General features: G+C 36.4%; 3 protein-coding genes across 4 annotated transcripts in view; 2 read left to right on the top strand and 1 right to left on the bottom strand.

Annotated features, from left to right (window-relative positions):
* The window catches only part of LOC128696496 (inhibitor of growth protein 2), a 32,824-nt gene extending 29,168 nt beyond the window's left edge, over nt 1-3,656 (top strand). For both annotated transcript variants that reach the window (XM_070090326.1, XM_070090327.1), the window contains exon 6: nt 38-3,656. In XM_070090326.1, coding sequence (XP_069946427.1) covers nt 38-244 — 207 coding nt within the window. In that variant the 3' untranslated portion in view covers nt 245-3,656. The remainder of the gene's footprint in view (nt 1-37) is intronic.
* Nucleotides 3,657-9,075: 5,419 nt separating this feature from the next.
* On the bottom strand, nt 9,076-18,235 carry Grx5 (Glutaredoxin 5). The gene is made up of 4 exons (XM_070090328.1): nt 18,138-18,235; nt 17,595-17,728; nt 15,083-15,197; nt 9,076-14,435 (listed from the first exon to the last, which is right to left on the bottom strand). The coding sequence occupies exons 2-4, from the start codon at nt 17,721-17,723 to the stop codon at nt 14,251-14,253; spliced, it is 429 nt and encodes a 142-aa protein (XP_069946429.1). The 5' UTR covers nt 17,724-17,728; nt 18,138-18,235; the 3' UTR covers nt 9,076-14,250.
* Nucleotides 18,236-18,602: 367 nt separating this feature from the next.
* Nucleotides 18,603-22,500, top strand: part of LOC128698912 (mucin-2) — a 151,318-nt gene continuing 147,420 nt past the window's right edge. The window contains exon 1 of the mRNA XM_070090323.1: nt 18,603-18,982. The gene's annotated coding sequence lies outside the window, so the exon portion shown is untranslated. The remainder of the gene's footprint in view (nt 18,983-22,500) is intronic.

Raw genomic sequence — 22,500 nt, 5'->3', positions numbered from 1 at the left:
CACAACAGTTTGTAATTTTGCTTCTTATTTTTTCCAGGTTTCATATGGAGAAATGATTGGTTGTGATAATGACTTGTGTCCTATCGAATGGTTCCATTTTTCATGTGTAGGACTGACCAACAAGCCAAAGGGAAAATGGTTCTGCCCAAAATGCAGAGGAGATAAACCAACTGTTATGAAACCTCGAGCACAATTCTTGAAGGAACTGGAAAAGTACAATAAAGAGAAAGAGGAAAAATCATAAACCTCCGGAACTTTCACAAAGATTAAAGTTTATTTGGAGTGTGTGTATGTAAATAATTTTAGAAAATTTTATGTATATTGCAAAAAATTATTATATAGTATAGTCTCATACATTAGTATCTTATGCATATTGCACATGTGCAGTAGGTCCATCTCATCTTCTACAACATCTTGTTATTTAATATCAAGTTAATACTTTCTTCCATCTTTGTGATTGATGGATTAATTTAGTTATATTACCATAAATACATCTCAACTACAAGCAGCCTTCACCACCACTTGTAGTTTTAATGAATTAGAATATAGTAAATGAATAATTTTTCTGGTTTACAGCTTGATCTCAAGTTTTCAATTATTCTTCAAAATGCATTATTGTGATTTATCATTGTTATCTGTTATAATTTGCAGTACAGTACTGAATATCCCAGACTTTGTAACTGGAATTTTATGATTTTGTTTAACATTATAATGGACCATTGACAAAATGTCTTTCACATGGTGTACAATATCAAAACATGAATTTTTGTTAATTGCCAAATGGTTACCAGTGATAATATAAAAAAAATGTATTGTTTTAATTTACTTTTTGCAAAATACATTAGTAATGTATTATTAATATACTTAATATTGTAATAAATATTTGTACAGAGAAATAGGCACATAAATTTTATATTGAAAATTTAGTTTTTTCAAAGGACTGCCTACCCAGTGATAGATACAGAGCTGTTGGATAATACTCTAAGTATCCATAGAAGTATGTATAGTCATGTACCTGATGTATACAACACATTTTTGCAGTTAAAATAAGATAAGCATTTTTAGTAATATTGTTTCTGTATAATGATCCTCTAAATAATTTTTACCAATGTTCTTGTATAATGATCCAAAAGTTATTTCTTATGCTTATTCTTGGAGTGTAAATGCATTAAATTTATTAATGTATATATCATATTCCAATGTTTTATTATAGGTATAGGCTATATATTTATTTAACCCTTTGACTGTCCATCACGTAGAACTACGTCATTGAGGCCAGGGTCCCAGATGTAGGTATATGTCTTGAGTTCAACCCACTTGGATAAGCTGCAAGCAGTAAATTTTGGCCTAGATATAAGAGAATAGGTCTGTGCAGTGAGTGTGCACAGTATAAACAAAAATCCTGCCGCACGTGGCGCCTGACGGGAAAAACAAAATTGTGACAATGTTTGGTGTAGAATATTCACTGAGGTGTTTTCCCAAATGTTGTTTTTTATGATTTTATTGGCTACATATTTCTTGGTATCATTTGATAGAAAGGAAGACATATTACCAAAATAAAAATGATTGTGAGATGTTTCGGGAGCTCAAAATATTGGAAATATTAGATTTTTGCGATGTTCAAGCCATAAACCCTGAGTGTTTTATGGGTTTTGGATTTTTAATAGTCTGATTCAATTGTTGGGATGCTGTAAACCATGACCAATCTTTCCTGGCTATATTTTATTATTTATTATTATGCAGAGAATTCATTGTGTGGAAATTAGGAGGTGTGGAGTTACTGAAAGTATTAGTCAGAGGGCTGAAGAGAGGCTGTTGAGGTGGTTTGGTCACTTAGAATGGAACAAAGTAGAATGACTTGGAGAGCGTATAAATCTGTAGGGGAAGGAAGGCGGGGTAGGGGTCATCCCTGGAAAGGTTGGAGGGAGGGGCTAAAGGGGGTTTTGTGGCGAGGGGCTTGGACTTCCAGCAAGCATGCGTGAGTGTGTTAGATGGGAGTGAATGGAGACGAATGGTTTTTGGGACCTGACGAGCTGTTGGAGTGTGAGCAGGGTAATATTTTGTGAAACCGGTTAGTTGGACTTGAGTCCTGGAAATGGGTAGTATAATGCCTGCACTTTAAAGGAGGGGTTTGGGATATTGGCAATTAGGAGGGATATCTAAGCTGTCGTATCTGAGTACCTCTGCAAAGACAGTGATTATGTATGAGGGATGGTGAAAGTGTTGAATGATGATGAAAGTTTTTTCTTTCTTTTTATGTTTTTCTTTCTTTTTGGGTCACTCTGCCTTGGTGGGAAATGGCCAGTGTGTTAAAAAAATTAATATTTGAATAATAATGAACAATATTATTTGATTATATTATTTTTATTATTAACACACTGGCCGACTCCCACCAAGGCAGTGTGGCCTGAAAAAGAAAACCTTTCACCATCATTCACTCCATCGCTGTCTTGCCAGAAGGGTGCTTTGCACTGCAGTTTTTAAACTGCAACATTAACACCCCTCCTTCAGAGTGCAGGCACTGTACTTCCCATCTCCAGGACTCAAGTCCGGAATGCCGGTTTCCCTGAATCCCTTCATAAATGTTACTTTGCTCACACTCCAACAGCATGTCAAGTATTAAAAACCATTTGTCTCCATTCACTCCTATCAAACACGCTCACGCATGCCCGCTGAAAGTTCAAGCCCCTCGCACACAAAACCTCCTTTACCCCCTCCCTCCAACCTTTCCTAGGCCAACCCCTACCCCGCCTTCCTTCCACTACAGACTGATACACTCTTGAAGTCATTCTGTTTCGCTCCATTCTCTCTACATGTCCGAACCACCTCAACCCTTCCTCAGTCCTCTGGACAACAGTTTTGGCAATCCTGCACCTCCTCCTAACTTCCAAACTATGAATTCTCTGCATTATATTCACACCACACATTCCCCTCAGACATGAATACATGTGTATTATTATTTGAGTAATAATTCAAAATGGAAGGGAAGTGTCATACAGGAGAGGCTTGGGGATGTGACTAATGAAAAGAGGAAATGTTTTAGTGCTAGGAATGTCTTGCATTATTTATTATGGACTATTTTTAACCCTTCAACTGTCCAAATGCAGATCTATGTTTGCACTTCTAGCGCTCCGAATGTAGATCTACATTTCGTTTTACATGCTTTCAAATGTAAAAAAAAAAAAAAAAAGTAGATCTATGTTTGGAGCACTAGCAGTGCAAACGTAGATCTATGTTTGGACAATTTAAGGGTTAAACTGGTATTTTTTTTAATTTTGTGTAAAATTGACCAAATTACCAACTTCTGTGCACTTTATAAGGTAGTTGAAATAATTGAATAGGCAGTTTCTTTGCATAATCAATAAAATGAAAGGCATACTAGTGAAATAGCTTCGAATTTGGTCAAATGGAACAATGGAAATGGCTTAAAATAGGAATCAAAGTGGGCAAAATCGCCAATGCATGAATTGTGTCAAGAACCACTAACTTTGTGCCTGTGTAATTTCATAGGTTTTTCATCAATTTTGTACTTTTGGTGTCATTACCTACAGAATAAGATTCTCTACCTGAAATTTCATAAGAATTTAAAAAAAAAAAAAAGTGGACAGAACAATATTAATTTTTGGGTGTCTGGACATTGAAAAGGTTAATAACAGGGAAGTAGTTTAGAAAAGTGGACACTGAGAGCAATATTAATTTTTGGGTGTCTGGACATTGAAAGGGTTAATAACAGAGAAGTAGTTTAGATTAGTGGCACTATTTATTAAAGAATAATAGGACTGTAAAGTAATTCACATTCAGCAAATAATATACCATATACATACTGTAATACTACTAAAAGTGTTCTCACTTCTTTGAATAGATTGAATAAATATATTGTTAATGCTTATTTATTATGTGGAGCTTTTTTCATTAAGCTTACTTACAACACTTGTTGCAAGCACATGTCAAGACACGTGTACAAATATCCAGTATATATGATACATGCAGTACATGCTTATATTTACTTTTTTTAAATGCAGCTATTCCAGTATTATTTTATTTTTCAGTCACTTGTATAATGGTGTATGAGATCAACAGCAGTTGCAAATATTTTCTTCTTTTTGACTTTTTTTTTTTCCATTGATAAAATAAAATTTTTGCAAATGCTATTCAGATCTGAATGTAACTTAAAATATTTGACATTCTTGTGTATGTAAGATTATTGTATTGACAGAGTGTATGTAGAAAAATACCAAATATTTATTTTATTAAAGATGAGGAATTACTGTTGAAGTTCATTAAAATATTTCTTAAAAAAACTTTTTATATCTGCCTAATGCACTACCAACCAAGCTAGAGCTCACTTTAATATCTTACACATGTAACCCATTGTACCTCAGTGATAGACTGGTGCACCCAGGATTTTGTTAATTTATAACATTGTGGAAAGTGTTAATCCCAGAAATCATACAGCACAAAACAGCTGAGATGAAAGGGATAGAAAGGAATAAGTGGTGCTTAAGGAAGAATATTAGTAGCAAGAAAAGATAGGTCACATCTGATGAAGAAAATTAGAGTCAGTTACTTATTCATGGAAAGTGCTAAAGGAGCAGGGTAAGAAATTCATATCTGGCATTAACAGTGGGATTGCCAGAGGTGATGATAAAATAGAATTTTGGTACAAGGCAAAGTGCAATACAGTGCATTTTAGGAAAAGTGCTAGTCTCAACACATCTAATCATTCAAGTTAACAATGAAGCAAAGGTAGGCAAGTTACCTTTGTGGTGCTGTTCCTTTATTCCCCACTTCCTCTGGGTCAGCTCCAAGAAAACTAATGCTGTGTTAGAGGGGCATATTGTATCTTCATTGTGGATATAGAGTTGGTCATAGTCTTTGTTCTCGATATGTAAGACCCTTTTTTGGAGGGGCATTTTTTCCTTTCCAAAACTAGTTACTATTTTCAAGAAAATACATCTCTTCACTTCCTTGCTGCAGTAAAGAGGCTCTTGATCCTAGGAATTACACCTTCATTTCCTCAGAAATCTAAATACTCATCAACCCTCCCTTTTTTGACCTATTTAGTGGGGATATTTTCCCCACTAAATAGGTTGGTAGACAGCAACTGCCTAGCGAGAGTAAAGCAGAAGCCTGTACATAACTGCTTTACATGATGGCAGCATTGCTGATATCTTTTTTCTGCCTCATAAACAAACAAGATTTCAGGTATGTCTTGCTACTTCTACTTATTCTTAGGTCACACTACACATGCATGTACAGGCATACACAGTAGACCCTCATGACACGTTAGTTATGTTCCTGAAAATGCAATGTTAGATAAATCCATGTTACATAAGCTGAAGAATTTATGGGAAAAATAGGGTTACATTCCTGGGACCCCCAAAAGTCAAACAACTTTTTTTTAGACAGCCAGATCTTACAAAAATAAAAATAATAATGTTGTTTTTGTTACTTAAGACTATAAATGCAACAAAAATGATAATTTTTTTTTTTTCCAACAAGTTGGCTGTCTCCCACAGAGGCAGGGTGACCCAAAAAGAAAATACTTTCATCATCATTCAACACTTTCACCTCACTCACACATAATCACTATTTTTGCAGAGGTGCTCAGAACACAACAGTTTAGAAGCATATACATATAAAGATACACAACATATCCCTCCAAACTGCCAATATCCCGAACCCCTCCTTTCGAGTGCAGGCATTGTACTTCCCATTTTCAGGACTCAAGTCCGGCTATGTAAAAATAACCAGTTTCCCTGAATCCCTTCACTAAATATTACTCTGCTGGGATTATGCTTGAAATCACCTGACACATTACTGCAATGGAGCAAGATCGAGCAATCCTTTGCTGCCTTGAAGCCCGGTGCAGCCCAGCAGAGACAGTGATCTCAACCGCAGTCAGGCAACGGCCTGAGCTAGGAAAATATCCCTTGGGCGATGCTTCAAATTTTTCCCCCTCCCTCAAACTGAACCGCGTTAAGTTAATTTTATGAAGTGTTGTATAAAATTATGCCGCAATTTTTCAGTAGTGTAATAACCAAAATGTGCCGAATAAATCCGTGTAATATGAGGGGTCTACTGTATTTACACACATCCCTCTGGGTTTTCTTCTCTTTTCTTGCTAGTTCTTGTTTATTTCCTCTTATCTCCATGGGGAAGTGGAATAGAATTCTTCCTCCATAAGCCATGTGTGTTGTAAGAGGTGAATAAATGCTGGGAGCAAGGGACTAGTCACCCCTTCTCCTTTATACGTACATTACAAAATTTATAAAGAGAAACTTTCGTTTTTCTTTTTGAGCCACCCTGCTTCAGTGAGATACAGCCGGTGCGTTGAAAGAAAGATTTTCCCATTTGTGGATATAGGAGGGTGGGTGCAGGAGGAAAGAGGAGCAATTGGTGGAATGAGATAATGAGTGTTAAGGGAAAGTTAGTACGAGAGGTTTTTCAAAGCAGAGATGATAATGAGAGTGATAAAGGTGTGTATAACAAGAGCAGATGAGAGACGGTGAGGGTTTTGTCACCAAATTTTTCTGGGAATAAGAAAAAGTTTCGGAGTTCGATTAATAAATTGAGAAAAACTAGGAAATGAAGAGGGGTTATTAGATGGGGAGGTGGAAGTATTGGGAGGATGAAGGGAATATTTTGAGGCACTTACATGTTCATGAAAAGAGTGAGGCAGTGATGTATAACCTCTTTTAGGACTGAGGAAAGAGTCAGATGCGAGTTTGAGGAAGATATGTGAAGCAGTGAGTAGAATGAAAAGGAGGCAAAGCAGTTGGATTAATGGAATCAAGATAGAAATGTTAATAGCATATGGGGAAGGTATCTAAGGATTGGCAGAGTGCGTATATTGTTCTTTTGTATACAGGAAAAGGGGATAAAAGTGAGTTTAAGAATTATAGGGGCAGGGCTCATCCTAGGAAAGGATGGAGGGAGGGGATAAAAGAGGTTTTATGTGCAAAGGGTTTGGACATCCAGCAGGCATGTGTGAGCATGTTAGATAGGAGTGAATAAAGACATGGTTTTTGGTACCTGATGAGTTGTTGGAGTGTGAGCAGGGTAATAATTTGTGAAGGGATTCAGGGAAACTGGTTAGTCAGACTTGAGTCCTGGAGATGGGAAGTACAATGCCTGCACTTTAAAGGAGGGGTTTGGGATATTGGCTGTTTGGAGTGACATCTAAACTGTCATATTTGAACGCCTCCGCAAAGACATTGATTATGTGTGAATGATAATGAAAGAGTTTCTTTTTTGGGTCACCCTGCCTCGATGGGAGACAGCTCAAGAGTTAAAAAAAAAAAAAACCTGTTGAGTATACCAAGCAAAGTGTATGGAAGCATTATTACTGAGAGAATTAAAGGTAAGATAGAGAGCAGGATGGGAGATGAAAAAGGTTTAGGAAGGGTTGGGGATGTGTAGAAACAAGTGTTTACATTCAAGCATACAAGTGAACAATATTTAGATAAAGGTAAGAAAACTTTTGCTGTATTTATGGATTTAGAAAAGGCATGATATACTGGATATTATTATAATTGTAACTAAGTGCTAAATTCACAAAGGTCATATAACAATATTGTGGATAGGGGAGCAATGTGGCAGACGTTGCAGGTGTATGGAATAGGTGGTAGGTTACTTAAAGCAGTTAAGAGTTTTTATGAGGATACTGAGAGATTACTTTTTGGTTAGAGTATCCCTTAGCTGGATGTGTGATGTTATCATGGTTATTTAATATACAGTGGTACCCCGAGTTTCGTACACCTCGCAATTCAAACAATTATGTAAGTGTATTATTGTAAGTGCTTTTGTGTGTTTTTGGGGGTCTGAAAATGGACTAATCTAATTTACATTATTCCTTGTGGGAACAAATTCGTTTGGTAACAGCACTCGAACAACCTCCTGGAACGAATTATGGCTGAAACTAAGGGTACCGCTGTATTTATTGATGGGGTTGATAAAGACGTGAATGATAGGGTGTTGGAGAGGTGTGGGATCAAAAGATAAAGAATCTAATACTAAGTGGGAGTTGTCACAGCTGCTTATTGCTGATGACACTGTGCTTTTGGGAGAGTCTAAAGAGAAACTGCAAAGGGTATTGTAATAGAAGAAAATTAAAAGTGAATATAGGAAAGAGCAAGGTGATGAGAGTAACCAAAAAAAAAAAAAATTGGAAATCAGATTGGGAGGAAGTATGGAGGAAGTGAACGTGGTCAGATATTTAGAGTGTATTTGTCGGCAGATAGGTCTGTGAAAGATGAGGTGGCCCATAGAAGTGACGAAGTGAAAAATGTGGGTGGTACATGGAGGCATTTGTGAAGACCAAATTTATATAATATTAATTATGGAGGCAAAAAGAGAATGTATCAAGCATATAGGTGTACCAACACTCTTGTATGGGTATGAAGCATGGAGTTTAAAAGTTACAAGGAGGAGATTGGAAGCAGTGGAAACGTTGTCTGAGGGCAATGTGTGGTGTGAATATTAGGTAGATAATTCGTAATTTAGGGATTAGAAGGAGGTGGAGTTACTTAAGATATTATCCAGAGGTCTGAAATGGAGGTTATTGAGGTGGTTTGGAGATATACCTGGGATGGAGCAAATTAGGATAACATAAAAGGTGTAGAAATCTGTAGTGGAGAGAAGGAAGGGTAGGGGTAGTCTTAGGAAAGGTTGGAGGGAGAGGGTAAAGGAGGTTTTGTATACAAAAGGCTTAGACATCCAAGTGTGTGTGAGTGCATCAGATAGGAGTAGAGGTAAGTGGTTTTTATGACTTGATGTGCTATTGGAGTTTGAGTAAAGTAACATTAACGAAGGGATTGCAGGTAACCAATTAGCTGGACTTGAGTCCTGAAGGTGAGAAGTACAGTGCCTGCACTCAGAAGGGGTGGGGCTACTGCAATTTGGAGGGCATCTTAGCTGTAATGTCAGTGCACCTCTAGGAAAACAGCAGAGTGAATGATGGTAAAAGTATTTCTCCTTTTTTTGGGTCACTGTACCTCGTTGGAAGATGGCCAGTGTTATAAAAAAAACTGCAATGTGATCAGATATCTGACAATGTGAATGATAAATCTGGAATATGTGCAATATTTTTACTTACATATGACAATAAAGAACAATATCTTTTAAACTGTACAATACTAATAGTAAATATACAATGAATATCACAAAGTCATACAGGCACACTATAAACTGGTGAAGTACTGTTAAACACTAATGTGAAGGAGGCTTTTAACTAAACCTGATTTTTCCACTAGAAGTACAATAATCAAAATTATCCATTGAAGCATAGCACTCATTCACAAACTCGAGGAGAAACATACAGTGAACTCTTGCTTATCTGGATTAACAGAAGCAGAACCTTTGTCATTCAAGTGGAATTTGTGGTTACATAGTAGTAATCAAGCATTTGTAATTTTTTGCCAATACAGTGGAACCCTGGATATCGGCCAATCAGATTTCGGCTGCTTTTTTGGCCGAAATTCTATCCTGGATTTTGGCCGTCAACTCAGAAATCGACCATATTAGACGTGTCTGCCCGTCACTCCGCTGCACATTTATCCAAACATTTCGTTATAATCCACTGTTTTTTGTGGTTGTCTATTGAGTGCAACTGCGAAATAAGCCACCATGGGACCAAAGAAACATGTTACATAGTATATAAAAACATGCAATGTTTATATGCGATGTATGTTTAATAATAATCACTCTTGTCACATTAAATGTTTTATTTTAGGTTAATATAGACAATTTCATTAATCCATCTATGATATTTTCTTCAAGATTATATAAGAAACACATTATATAGCATAGCATAAAACCATAGCACATAAACATGCAATGTTTATATGCTATTGAGTGGTGAGTTGGGTGGAGAGTAAACATTACGTTTTCTCTGATTCAGAGTTAGAGAAAACTGTGAATCTGGCATCTGGCACCGCCCTTCATACGTGTTTGTTTACAATTCTCGGCATGAATTATTCATTACTTCCCCCTTTGTTTATGATGGCATCTAAAGGTAGTTGTTAGAAATGATTAAACTCAGTGAACATGGTAATAATATGGCTGTATGGTATAGCCCAGGAAGGGCTACATATGTGTACCTACATCTACCGCTGTTTACACTGACTTCCTACAAATAAATACTACTCGCCTTTCACCCTACATTAAGACTACAAATATTTTAAGGTAAGTAATGAATGAACTGTGTCAGTAAATGACAAAGAAGGGAAGTAACCTTAAAGAGGGTTTTGATACCTGAAGCCCTCATGGAAGGGGATTCCCAACTCTCTCTCCCCTCCTCGCCTTCTTCAATATGCCAACAAGAGTCTTCAATAAAGGTATGTAATGTTCATTTATCATTAAAATTTTTTTTTTTTTTTTCAACAAGTCGGCCGTCTCCCACCGAGGCAGGGTGACCCAAAAAAGAAAGAAAATCCCCAAAAAGAAAATACTTTCATCATCATTCAACACTTTCACCACACTCGCACATTATCACTGTTTTTGCAGAGGTGCTCAGAATACAACAGTCTAGAAGCATACACATATAAAGATACACAACATATCCCTCCAAACTGCCAATATCCCAAACCCCTAATTTAAAGTGCAGGCATTGTACTTCCCATTTCCAGGACTCAAGTCCGACTATATGAAAATAACCGGTTTCCCTGAATCCCTTCACTAAATATTACCCTGCTCACACTCCAACAGATCCAACAGATCCAATTTGTGCTTTATATTTATTTCTCATTGTTTTCTGTATGTAAAACTATAGTTAATCTTTAAAAAATGCATTTTTTGTTAATATTTCTGGGTGTCTGGAACTGACTAATTGTATTTACATTAATTCTTATGGGAAATATTATGTACTTCGGTTTTCGGCCTTTTCGGATTTAGGCCGACCTTCTGGAACGGATTACAGCCGATAACCGGGGTTCCACTGTATAAGGAAAGCTCTTAAGTATTTGTTTCCCATATACAAAGAAAATGTTGCATAATTAATAAAATTATCATGTCACATAGTAATACACTGATCAACTAACACTGAGGAGAGGAACCTAATGACGACATTTTGGTCCGTCATGTCACTTGTAACTTGACAATGGTCCAGGACAGATGAGAAAGTTGTCATATGCAGGGGTAGCACCAAGATATCTATACACACTAGGGGAACTTAATGGTGGCTGTTTGGTTGGAAAGGGGGCTAGTTGACTTGTTTTGAAACAGTATTATTATTACTATTGTTATTACCAAGAATTTTTGAAAGACTGAAGCCACCCAAGCTGCCCTTGGTGTCATCCTGGGTCATAAAGCCCCTCTCCTATGTGCAGATTTTTGAAAATTGTTCCAGCTTTGGTACTGTAACCTATTCTTCACACAGATATAATGTTTGTGTAAATTTCTCTCCAAATTACATACAGGTCATCTATCACTAATCCGGCAATCAGTTATCTGGTTATCTGGCACTAATTTCGACTAGCATAATTTCAAATTTCATCATTATACTGACTCAAATTTTATCATTATACAGACTCATAAATTGTGCAGATCGTTGTAAATTCACAGCAGCAAGCCAGTGGAGAAAGCAGTGATGAAAATGAGGAAGATAGGTTAATTAAGTGTATTCTAACCTAACCACTCTGTAATCCAGCAAACTCACTATTCCAGCACACTACAGGTCCCAATGATGCCGGATTAGTGATGGCCAGCCTGTATTATAAATTCAAATGTGTTGTTTAAAAATATTGCTTTCTGTGAATAAACAGGTGAACTGCGGCCTGCAGAATGAGAGTGTCAATCTGCAAGTCGTGGTTTGCCTCCTGTCCACCATTCAGTTTATTCACTGACAGCTGTTTATTACAACTTATAGGGGAAGGAAGGCGGGGTAGGGGTCGTCCTCGAAAGGGTTGGAGAGAGGGGGTAAAGGAGGTTTTGTGGGCGAGGGGCTTGGACTTCCAGCAAGCGTGTTAGATAGGAGTGAATGGAGACGAATGGTACTTGGGACCTGACGATCTGTTGGAGTGTGAGCAGGGTAATATTTAGTGAAGGGATTCAGGGAAACCGGTTATTTTCATATAGTCGGACTTGAGTCCTGGAAATGGGAAGTACAATGCCTGCACTTTAAAGGAGGGGTTTGGGATATTGGCAGTTTGGGGGGATGTGTTGTGTATCTTTATACGTATATGCTTCTAAACTGTTGTATTCTGAGCACCTCTGCAAAAACAGTGATAATGTGTGAGTGTGGTGAAAGTGTTGAATGATGATGAAAGTATTTTCTTTTTGGGGATTTTCTTTCTTTTTTGGGTCACCCTGCCTCGGTGGGAGACGGCCGACTTGTTGAAAAAAAAAAAATTGTGTATTGGTTTCTATATTTATAATGTAAATCAATTTTGGTGAAAAGTGGTGGCAGCTGTCACAGGTCAAAAAGCACTGATGAAAGGCAGTGACTACTTTTCTTCAGTACCTTGAAAGTTTTGCTAGAAAAGAAAAAGGGGGGGCAGGCAGCATATGTCAATTCTGACATGCTATTTTTATGTGCTTACTCAAAATCCTTGACCTTCCACAACATTCACCAGTACAGTGCTAATTATACTCTTGCAAATAAATGAAGGAACAGAGGTTATTATGGTACGTCAATAAATGGTCCATCCTGCCCTCCTATGCAGTTGCTGCATGACTATCATCTGTATTTATATATAATGAATCTTGAGAATTTCATGATATATTCAGACATACATTTCCAGTAAAGCAATACAGTACTGTATTGCATATTAATAAATTTCTTTACAAGAATACTTAAAATAAGAAATATAACTATTACTTATACTAGTGGGTTAACAAGAAACCAAATTCTGGTAAGTGTATTTATTTGACTATTTTTATGATTTGGGATTACCAGTAAAACAAATTCTAAAATATTCCTGAGGAAGGAACAGTGTCTTTATTTAGCAATATTTATGTATGTGCATTTTACCACTAAAATGTGTTTAAAGGCTGGGAAGGACTCAGCCATACTCATACTATCCCTGGGTGATTAAGACTGGGTCAACAGCACACACTTTATTTTCATGCTACCATTAATTTTGCCACTCGCATTTTACTTCATTATTAAATGGCAACCAGGTTTTCTTTGTGATATAGTAGCACTGTATCTTAATGTACAGGAAGATTTCCAAGAGTTTTGAAATATTGTGTTTAGTGATTCTTTATGTCATTTTACATAAATATACATCTTTGTGTGGCCAACACTTGTGACAATAATGCTTTTTGCAACTGTTATAAAAGTTAAGACACTTGTGCAACATCTGGTTATCTTTATTGTAGACGTTTCGCCATCCAGTGGCTTTATCAGTACAGATTCTTGGACATAATTAGAAAACAGAAGAACTGTATACAAAAGATGAGGTAATCAGTCCCTCAGCCTTGGAGGTGGTGTTCACAGCACCGTGGTTGTAGAGATTCTCTACAACCACGATGCTGTGAACCTCCATGACTGAGGGACTGATTACCTCATCTTTTGTATACAGTTCTTCTGTTTTCTAATTATGTCCAAGAATCTGTACTGATAAAGCCACTGGATGGCGAAATGTCTACAATAAAGATAACCAGATGTTGCACAAGTGTCTTAACTTTCATCTTGTCGGTACTGTGTACCTGTCTTGCACAACTGTGTTATAATTTGTCACATTTTGCATCTTTCACATCACAATCACCAACACTCAGAATAAGGCTTCTGATAGGCTATCACTGAATAATTAAATTACATCTATGGTAACTTAGTTTACATTTGTAATAGCACAAGTGTGAAGCTTGTGCCATGTTACTCAGTAGGTTTGGTTTAGCGCATGATTAGTGTGATCCATATACTGTACTGTATCTGATAATGACCAGCATACTTTCCTATGGGAAAATATATATGCTATATAATATCTGTTATTAACAATGACTAATAATATCTTTGTTTTTTAACATTAACCTCTGTGAAAGCAAAGTACTAATTGTGGAGATTTCTTCTTCATGAACAGATATCTGGATGAACTAATAACAACGTGACTGGATTTCAACCACTGCATCCAGGTGAGTAGGAGTTCGTTGCACTACAGATTCTATATTTTTCATAGCCCACCTTTTCCTTACATGATAAAACAAATTCTAATTCTACAATTTAAACATTGTTCATGATAAAAATTAAATTTTTTCCTATATTTGTGCTTTGTAAATTTCTCCTTTCACTCATATGTTAAGTGTCTCTTTTCATTTATTATCTCCTTTATTTCCAGTCTCTGCTTCAAGTAAAGAAGATGTAATGCCAACCTTCTGAAGCTCCTCAATTAGCTCTCCATTTTGATGCATTTGTAAGAGAATGTCACAGCCACCAATAAATTCTCCATTTACAAATACCTGCGGTATTGTTGGCCATTGTGAGAATTCCTTAATCCCTGGAAAATATAAAGAACATAACAGCATATGTCATTATTTGTTTTTTCAGATATCATTTTTCACTTCTAGAACTACTGTACTGTAATAGAGCAAATAAACAATAAAAAATACTAAAAGTTGCAAGGAAATAGATAAGCTGAGACAAAAAAAAATTAACATGTAACATTAGCACTGAGGATATCCAGAGGTAATTTTGTTTAATGAAAGAATGATTGATGCCACAAGGGAAATGAAATAAGCATAGCCTCTCAGAATTGTTGCATGTAAATACATTCTCATACTGTTTTGAACTAGAATGTTAAAAAAAAAAAAAAAAAAAAAAAAAAAAAAAAAAAAAAAAAAAAAAAAAAAAGGCACACAAGCAAACCTGTTCATATAAGGACAAGATTACTGATTAGACAAAAATGGTTCTAATATTAATGGATCTAATATTAATCAATGAACACTAGTATACCATATTTAAGAAATCTTGTTATGCAGCTAAGTTACTGTGAGTAGTTAGAACTTCTGTAAAAAAAGAAGTGCAATGAGGTAGTGTAGTAGGGCATGCAAATGTGGAAAGAACAGATGAAGAAAACCACCTTACAATGAAAGCAATTTTATTTATAAAACAATGTGCTCTTATCACAAATTTGATCTAACTTACCCTGTCGAACATCTTCATCAGTCAAAACATTGTGAGCATCATACGTTACTCCATGCATCCTTAAAATCTGAACAACAGCATTGCTAAAGCCACATCTTGGAACATCTGGAGTTCCCTGCAAGTGAGTATCTCTTTAGTAAGTAATTCTCCTCTTCCCCATGAAGAAAGAAACTTTATGTATTAAGTAAATTTCAGATAAATGGGATCATTCACCAAGTACAATTACACAATTATGCTACTTCTAATTCTTTGTGCCATCTTTATTAAATGTTGAGAGTAAAAATTTCCAAATTAAAAAAATTAACACTGTTGCTGTACATACAGGGTGTTCAAAAAGAGTTGCAACCATGAACAATGAATATTTATTGGTAAATACTAAAACTGTTTAAAGTGTTGGCCAGCAAGGTTTTCACACCCAGGTACAAGGCAAATCATGTTACTGAACATTTGAAGTACCAGCAGTCAGTGCTACAACCATTGGAAATTGAAAAAATATTTATTGTACGTATGTGATGAACAAATTATTAAACATGTGACACCGTGAGAACAGCTATGCCCCTGTGGTTACAAATAGGTAATTGCTTATCTCCAATGTAATTCTTTAGGGAGTCTGAACTTTTGAAGCTGTATATTTTCCTTCTAATTAAAATGCTGACAATGAAGAATCAGTCACTGCTTTGAGAACTCTGGTCTTTCAGCACATTGTAATTATTTTTTAAAGACAGAAAACCAAGTTTCTAACTTTTTTGTAGAGGCATGTTCATTCACACAAACTACAAATTTCTTGTAATATCCTCCTAGTTAATAACCCAAAGAATGCTCCCTTCTTTTACAGGTGTAAAAATCAGAATAGGTTTTCTGTTCAAACCAAAGTCAATACAGCAGTAGCAGGGTCAGGATTTCATTCTGCAAGCTTAAGCCAGGATTTCAACCTGGGGGCAGCTTAAAAATAATAAAATGCTTTAAAAAGAACAAAGATAAAATCTTTAAAAGCAAATGATTTTCAGTATGCATGTAAAATTTCTTAAATTATCATGATTTGGTGGTCACCAGTCAATATAATACAGTGAAAATTAATCATTAATTAAAATGAAAAAAGCATTTGCCTCTTGGGAGCTTCAGCCCCTTAGCTCCCCCTCTCCTTCAGGGCTGCATCACTGCAGCACAGTAATAGTACTGTATACAGTATATAAATTTAAGACTACGGGTAGAGAACAGCTAATTAAGGAGCCTGCAGTCTTTCAAGGGGGGAGCTGCCTTGATGCTGGTGAAGGCTCATACTCCAAGGAAATGAAGCTACCCTCTCTGTTTTTGAATCAAATAGATTACTTCCCATTCCCAAGCACTGTATGACTGCTATGGCCTTACCACTACAACATTAACAAATTAACAATTAAACTGCAGAAAGAGATGAAAGTGACTTTTAGTATTTTAAAAATGATACATACATACATACTTTACAAAACACCTTTCCCTGTGTACATTACTAAATTTAAAAAGAGAAACTTTTTTTTTCTTTTTAGGTCACCCTGCCTCGGATACGGCTGGGTCATTGAAAAAAAAAAAATAACTCATACTATTTGGTATTATTTCATTATCCTTGTATAAATTTCCTAATTTAGTAGTATTATATGCCTATAACAATTTTAAGCTTACTGCTACCATAGTAAAAATTTAAAACACAAATATATAAAAAATGTAAAAGTTTACAAAACAAAACAATACAGTAAAATACAATTATTGTTTACCCTCAGTCTGTAGAAAAACTTGAGAATATTAGTTGCCAGTGTACTTCAATCAATACTTTTAACTATAAATATAAGTCAATCAACAGTTAATGCATATTTGTAGCCAAGTGAAGTAGCAATTGTTCTGCAAATGTATGCTACACAGTTTATGTAAAATTATGTCACACTTATCCACTTACAACTCGTATGTACAAGTTGCTTTTTTATCTAAATGATTATTATTTATAGTGACTATTACTCCAATCTCGGTATTTTCAATCCTGTAGAGTTTTAGTCTTAGTACCACTTCAAATACTATGCAGTTACTAACATTGTATAAATAAGACACATGTGCAGTGCTAGGAAATCTTAATGAGGATACATTTTGCCCACCAATCTTATTTACATATACGTATAGCATAATATACCTTTTGATACCAGTTACTACCATTACTGTTACTAATGCTATTATTTCATTGTCATTACTAGTCTTAAACAGTGTAAAAAATGTATTAGCTTTCAGTCTCTTGAGATCATACCATCTGGCTTTGTTGGGTTATCCTTAATTAAACCTTAAAAATTTATCACTACTGTCAAATTTTCATTCCCCCCCAAAAAAAAAATACAGTACATAAAAATACTAATACTACTAATAATAATATTAATTGGCAGTGTAAAAAATATGGACATATAAGGGAATTCTGTAAAAAAAAAATGTACATTTAACTAAAACTAAAACTTTTATTATGGGATTTTGACAATAAGAATATTAATTTATATCAAACCTTCATAAATACGACGACTTTACTGTTGTTGACTAATTTTTCAAAGTATTCTTTAGTTCCAACTTGTGCACTCCAGGTTCGTGACAGAACAGACGTAATTGGTCGATACTTTCTAGTTGCTGCAAACATCGTGACTGTGGGAGAATAAAGTTGTATTTTACTATATAATGATTATTTTAACTACTTCTCTCTGGGGTTACGCAGCTTTCAGTTATTTCTAGGCGCTGCTCCCCTCAAGGAAGGTTCCTTGATGTTGGTGAGGGGCTCTTGATTTAGGGAATTGGATCTGTGCTCCAGTTCCCCAAATTAAGCCTGAATGCCTTCCACATCCCCCCCCAGGCGCTGTATAATCCTCCGGGTTTAGCGCTTCCCCCTTGATTGTAATAATAATAATAATCTAGGCGCTGCTTCAATAGATGTGTTCCTCTAATCTTCTGAGCCTACAAGCCTTCTAAATCTTTTCATGGACTAAATCTTATGGGCCTCGAAATATTCTATTCCTCCAAAAATCCATCTAGGTCTACAGAATCTTATTAAACTCACGATGCTACTGCGCCGTCTGCAGCCTCCAGTGTCCGTTTCATATATCTCATTTTCTTATATCATGCTTTATTCTAAGATGCGCAGATACATGTGCATATTGCAGCAACTAACAACAAATATATTACATTATATATTTTACTGACACTGTAGTTTAATGAATAAAGTTGCAAAACGCATTTATTTTAATCATGTAAATATTACAAGTCAAACCTTACCAACGGTTTCAAACACAAAGCAGCTGATCACGATGAAAACAATCAAATGAAAACCCAGTAAGAAAGATAAATATTTTCTCATATTTATAATCTGTCGTTATGTTATAGACTCATTAAAATAAAAATATATTATTTGAAATTAACAATTATTTAAGACAGAAGGTGATTAAATAAATGATTTTGCTCTTGTAGTTCGCTGTGAATAGTTTTTCATGTATATTGATGGTTTGTGTAGGCTTGGTAGTGGGAGTGTTGAGGAGCAGTCAGTGCTTGGTGCAGCACAGGTGCAGGTGTTCTCTGCATTTCCGTCCTCGCTACACGCGGCTTGATCTTTCTGGTTTTATTGTGCTTTCACATTAAAATTACAGTTCCTTCTGTTGAAGACTGCTTAAAATATGAAATGACTTAGCTGTATGGAGTAAAACTATTAGTTGTCGAAGTGATGATGGTCTGTATCAAGTTAATTAAGACTTAACACATTACAAGACTTACAGCGTATCTTAATTTCCTGCAGTAAATGCACATAGTGGAGGGAAAGGATATTTTTGATGAGCAGATTCATTCAGAATTGAAAATACGTCTTGTTTAGCAAATTTTGGTGAACAAGTTTCAAATGGACCTACAGAACAGGTAAATTGCTTTAGTTTTACTAAGTTTTGACCCCTTGACGCTGGTCAGGGGCTCTTGATCTAGGGAGTTGGATCTGTGCTCTGGTTCCCTCAATTGAACCTGAATACCTTCCATCCCTCCCAGATGCGCTGTATAATCCTACGGGGTTTAGCGCTCCTCTATGATTATACTAATTATAACTTAAGTTTTGACAATGGCAGTAGACGTGCAACATTCTGACAAGAAATTAGGACAAGACACTGTACATACTGCAGTCAAGTGTCTTGGGTCAATATTAACATCAGGTGCTGATCAGAGTTGATACATAATGTATTTCTTGAAATTTCCAGTAGTAGGTGGATTTATTTCGTGGAAATGATAAGAAACATAACTTATCCTAAAGAATTCCAATTTAACCCAAACTATGGTAACTTAACGTAACCTTACTCCGCCAGCGGTAGATATGGGAACGGCACGTATGTTTATCTTCAGTGCTTCTGTGCTGTATGACCCTTGTAGGTTTAGCACTTCTTTTTTATTATGATAAATTCCATGCGCCTGTTGACGCTGCTGGGAATGGCCAGGCATGTTACATGATTCGATAATTAATGTATTATTTTGCTAATATCTCCCAAAGTAAAAATTTACACAAATAATTATTGCTATAGTATGTATACATACATCACATAAAGCATTTTACATAATATAATGCGTGAGTTTTGACCAGGACCTAACTCCATGTTGACCCTTGTTGGTCCCATATAGTACGATGAGATATTTTAAATCACATTTTTGTGTAAGAATTTTAATCATGGCTAGTGATTTAGGGAACCCTCGACCTAGTTTTATTATGCACGTATACCCATCATGTAAGAGGTAGTCAAAAGATTCCATAGGCACATACTGGGTCCAGGAATTGATCCTTAACAAGCTATTGACCAAACAGGTAATCATGGTAATGAGCATTTTAAAAATGATAAGTGGACATCATTCGCAAACAAAACTTTTATTTTAAAAACGGCTTGCGACTTTCGTGTGTAAAAAAAAAAACAGGCTGAAAATGATTATCGAAGAGGAAAGTAAATGACGCTGTGCAGAGGCTGCGCGTATGTACTCACCTATTTGTACTCACCTATTTGTGGTTGCAGGGGTCGAGTCCTAGCTCCTGGCCCCGCCTCTTCACCGGTTGCTACTAGGCCCTCTCTCTCCCCGCTCCATGAGCTTTATCAAACCTCGTCTTAAAACTGTGTATGGTTCCTGCCTCCACTACGTCATTTTCTAGGCTATTCCACTGCCTTACAACTCTATGACTGAAGAAATACTTCCTACTATCTCTCTGACTCATTTGTGTCTTCAACTTCCAATTGTGGCCTCTTGTTTCTGTGTCCCCTCCCTGGAACATCCTGTCTTTGTCCACCTTGTCTATTCCGCGCAGTATTTTATATGTCGTTATCATGTCTCCCCTGACCCTCCTGTCCTCCAGTGTGGTCAGGCCGATTTCCCTTAATCTTTCCTCATAGGACATTCCCCTTAGCTCTGGAACTAACCTTGTCGCAAACCTTTGTACTTTCTCTAGTTTCTTGACGTGCTTTATCAAGTGCGGGTTCCAAACAGGTGCTGCATACTCCAGTATGGGCCTGACATACACGGTGTACAGTGTCTTGAATGATTCCTTACTAAGGTATCGTGATGTGTGTGTGTGTGTGTGTGTGTGTGTGTGTGTGTGTGTGTGTGTGTGTGTGTGTGTGTGTGTGTGTGTGTGTGTGTGTGTGTGTGTGTGTGTGTGTGTGTGTGTGTGTGTGTGTGTGTGTGTGTGTGTGTGTGTGTGTGTGTGTGTGTATATATATATATATATATATATATATATATATATATATATATATATATATATATATATATATATATATATATATATATATATATATATATATATATATATATATATATATATATATATATATATATATATATATACACATGCACACAAACAGCTAAAGGGAATATCCTACGAAGAAACGTTAAGGGAAATCGGCCTGACGACACTGGAGGACAGGAGGGTTAGGGGAGACATGATAACAACATACAAAATACTTCATGGAATAGACAAGGTGGACAGAGACAGGATGTTCCGGAGAGGGGACACAGAAACAAGGGATCACAATTTGGAAGTTGAAGACCCAGATGAGTCAAAAGGATGTAAGGAAGTATTTCTTCAGTCATAGAGTGGATGTTAGGAAGTATTTCTTCAGTCATAGAGTAGTCAGGAAGTGGAATAGCCTAGCAAGTGAGGTAGTGGAGGCAGGAACAATACATAGCTTTAAGATGAGGTATGATAAAGCTCATGGAGCAGGGAAAGAGAGTACCTAGTAGCACTCAGTGAAGTGGCGGGGCCAGGAGCTGTCTCGACCCCTGCAACCACAATTAGGTGCACGCACGCACACACACACACACACACACACACACACACACACACACACACACACACACACACACACACACACACACACACACACACACACACACACACACACACACACACACACACACACACACGTACACGTACACGTACACGTACACGTACACGTGAAGCAGTATCGCTAAATAGTGCTCCCAGGATTTAGCGTTCTAGTGGCTGTCCTAAGATATTATTAGCGGTCATCGTACGTGAGTGAATCAGTGAACATACCTACAAGAGTGTAATAGCTTTCAAGAGTGCGAATAATGTGATAGGATCAAGAATTTTACAATTTAAATTTGAATGAAATTTGAGTGAGGGAGGGTAGCAGTCAGCTGATCAGGCTACTGGCCGCAGTGTTGACACAAAATATCCAAACAGTTAATTGGGTTAACGGAGTGATCTGAAATATTAACAAATACATATGTTGGTTGATTATAGCAGCAGTGTAGTGATAAGGTCATAAAAGAGTGATTAAGTAAATACGGAAAGTAAGAAAAAATTAGTCAATCCCCAGCTGTTGGTGTTGTGAAGGTAGCTAACATCATCAGACTTATGACCATAATACTGTACTAAAGAAAAAAGAGGGAATACCAAGTCTTAAAAGAAAAAGAAAATAAAAACTTGAATGCATGATAAAGTTCCTGAAGGAGTTACAAAATTGAAGATGATAGCAGCCGACCAGCAGGAACCTCCATTGTTGTGCAGACTACATCACTTGCCTATTTGTGGTTAATTTTGGTTAGTGTCTAAAGTCTACTGATTCTCTGTCATCCATAAATGCTCTCAACTCATTAAGCATAAATTGTGGCATGCTTGTGTCAGAAGCCAGACACAGGTATGGTAGGATTGTGGACAGTGGAGTCAGAGTGCACATGCTGTGGATTCCATCTCACATTGTTCTTCAGATGCATGATAGAACTGATAAATTGGCTAAGCTGTATGCTTTCAAAGAGGGAGTAGATTACAATCTTGGCTTGTCAGGTAGTAGTTTGAGAACAATAATACGAAAAGAACTTCAGCTGAATTTTATGGACTTAATCTCAGGGAGATTGACACCAGTGAGTCCATCTATCATCATTCT

This window comes from Cherax quadricarinatus, chromosome 31, assembly GCF_038502225.1.
Source record: "Cherax quadricarinatus isolate ZL_2023a chromosome 31, ASM3850222v1, whole genome shotgun sequence".
Lineage (NCBI taxonomy): Eukaryota > Metazoa > Arthropoda > Malacostraca > Decapoda > Parastacidae > Cherax > Cherax quadricarinatus.
Note: the sequence above shows the minus strand (reverse complement) of the source record. Positions and strands in the feature narration are given on the sequence as shown.

Coding starts and splice junctions, on each gene's coding strand:
- Grx5 (XM_070090328.1), bottom strand. CDS start 17,723: ATGTTTGCAGCAACTAGAAAGTATCGACCAATTACGTCTGTTCTGTCA. Junction 15,198..17,594: donor AAGTCGTCGTATTTATGAAG/GTTTGATATAAA, acceptor ACTCACTTGCAG/GGAACTCCAGATGTTCCAAG. Junction 14,436..15,082: donor TGATGAAGATGTTCGACAGG/GTAAGTTAGATC, acceptor TATATTTTCCAG/GGATTAAGGAATTCTCACAA.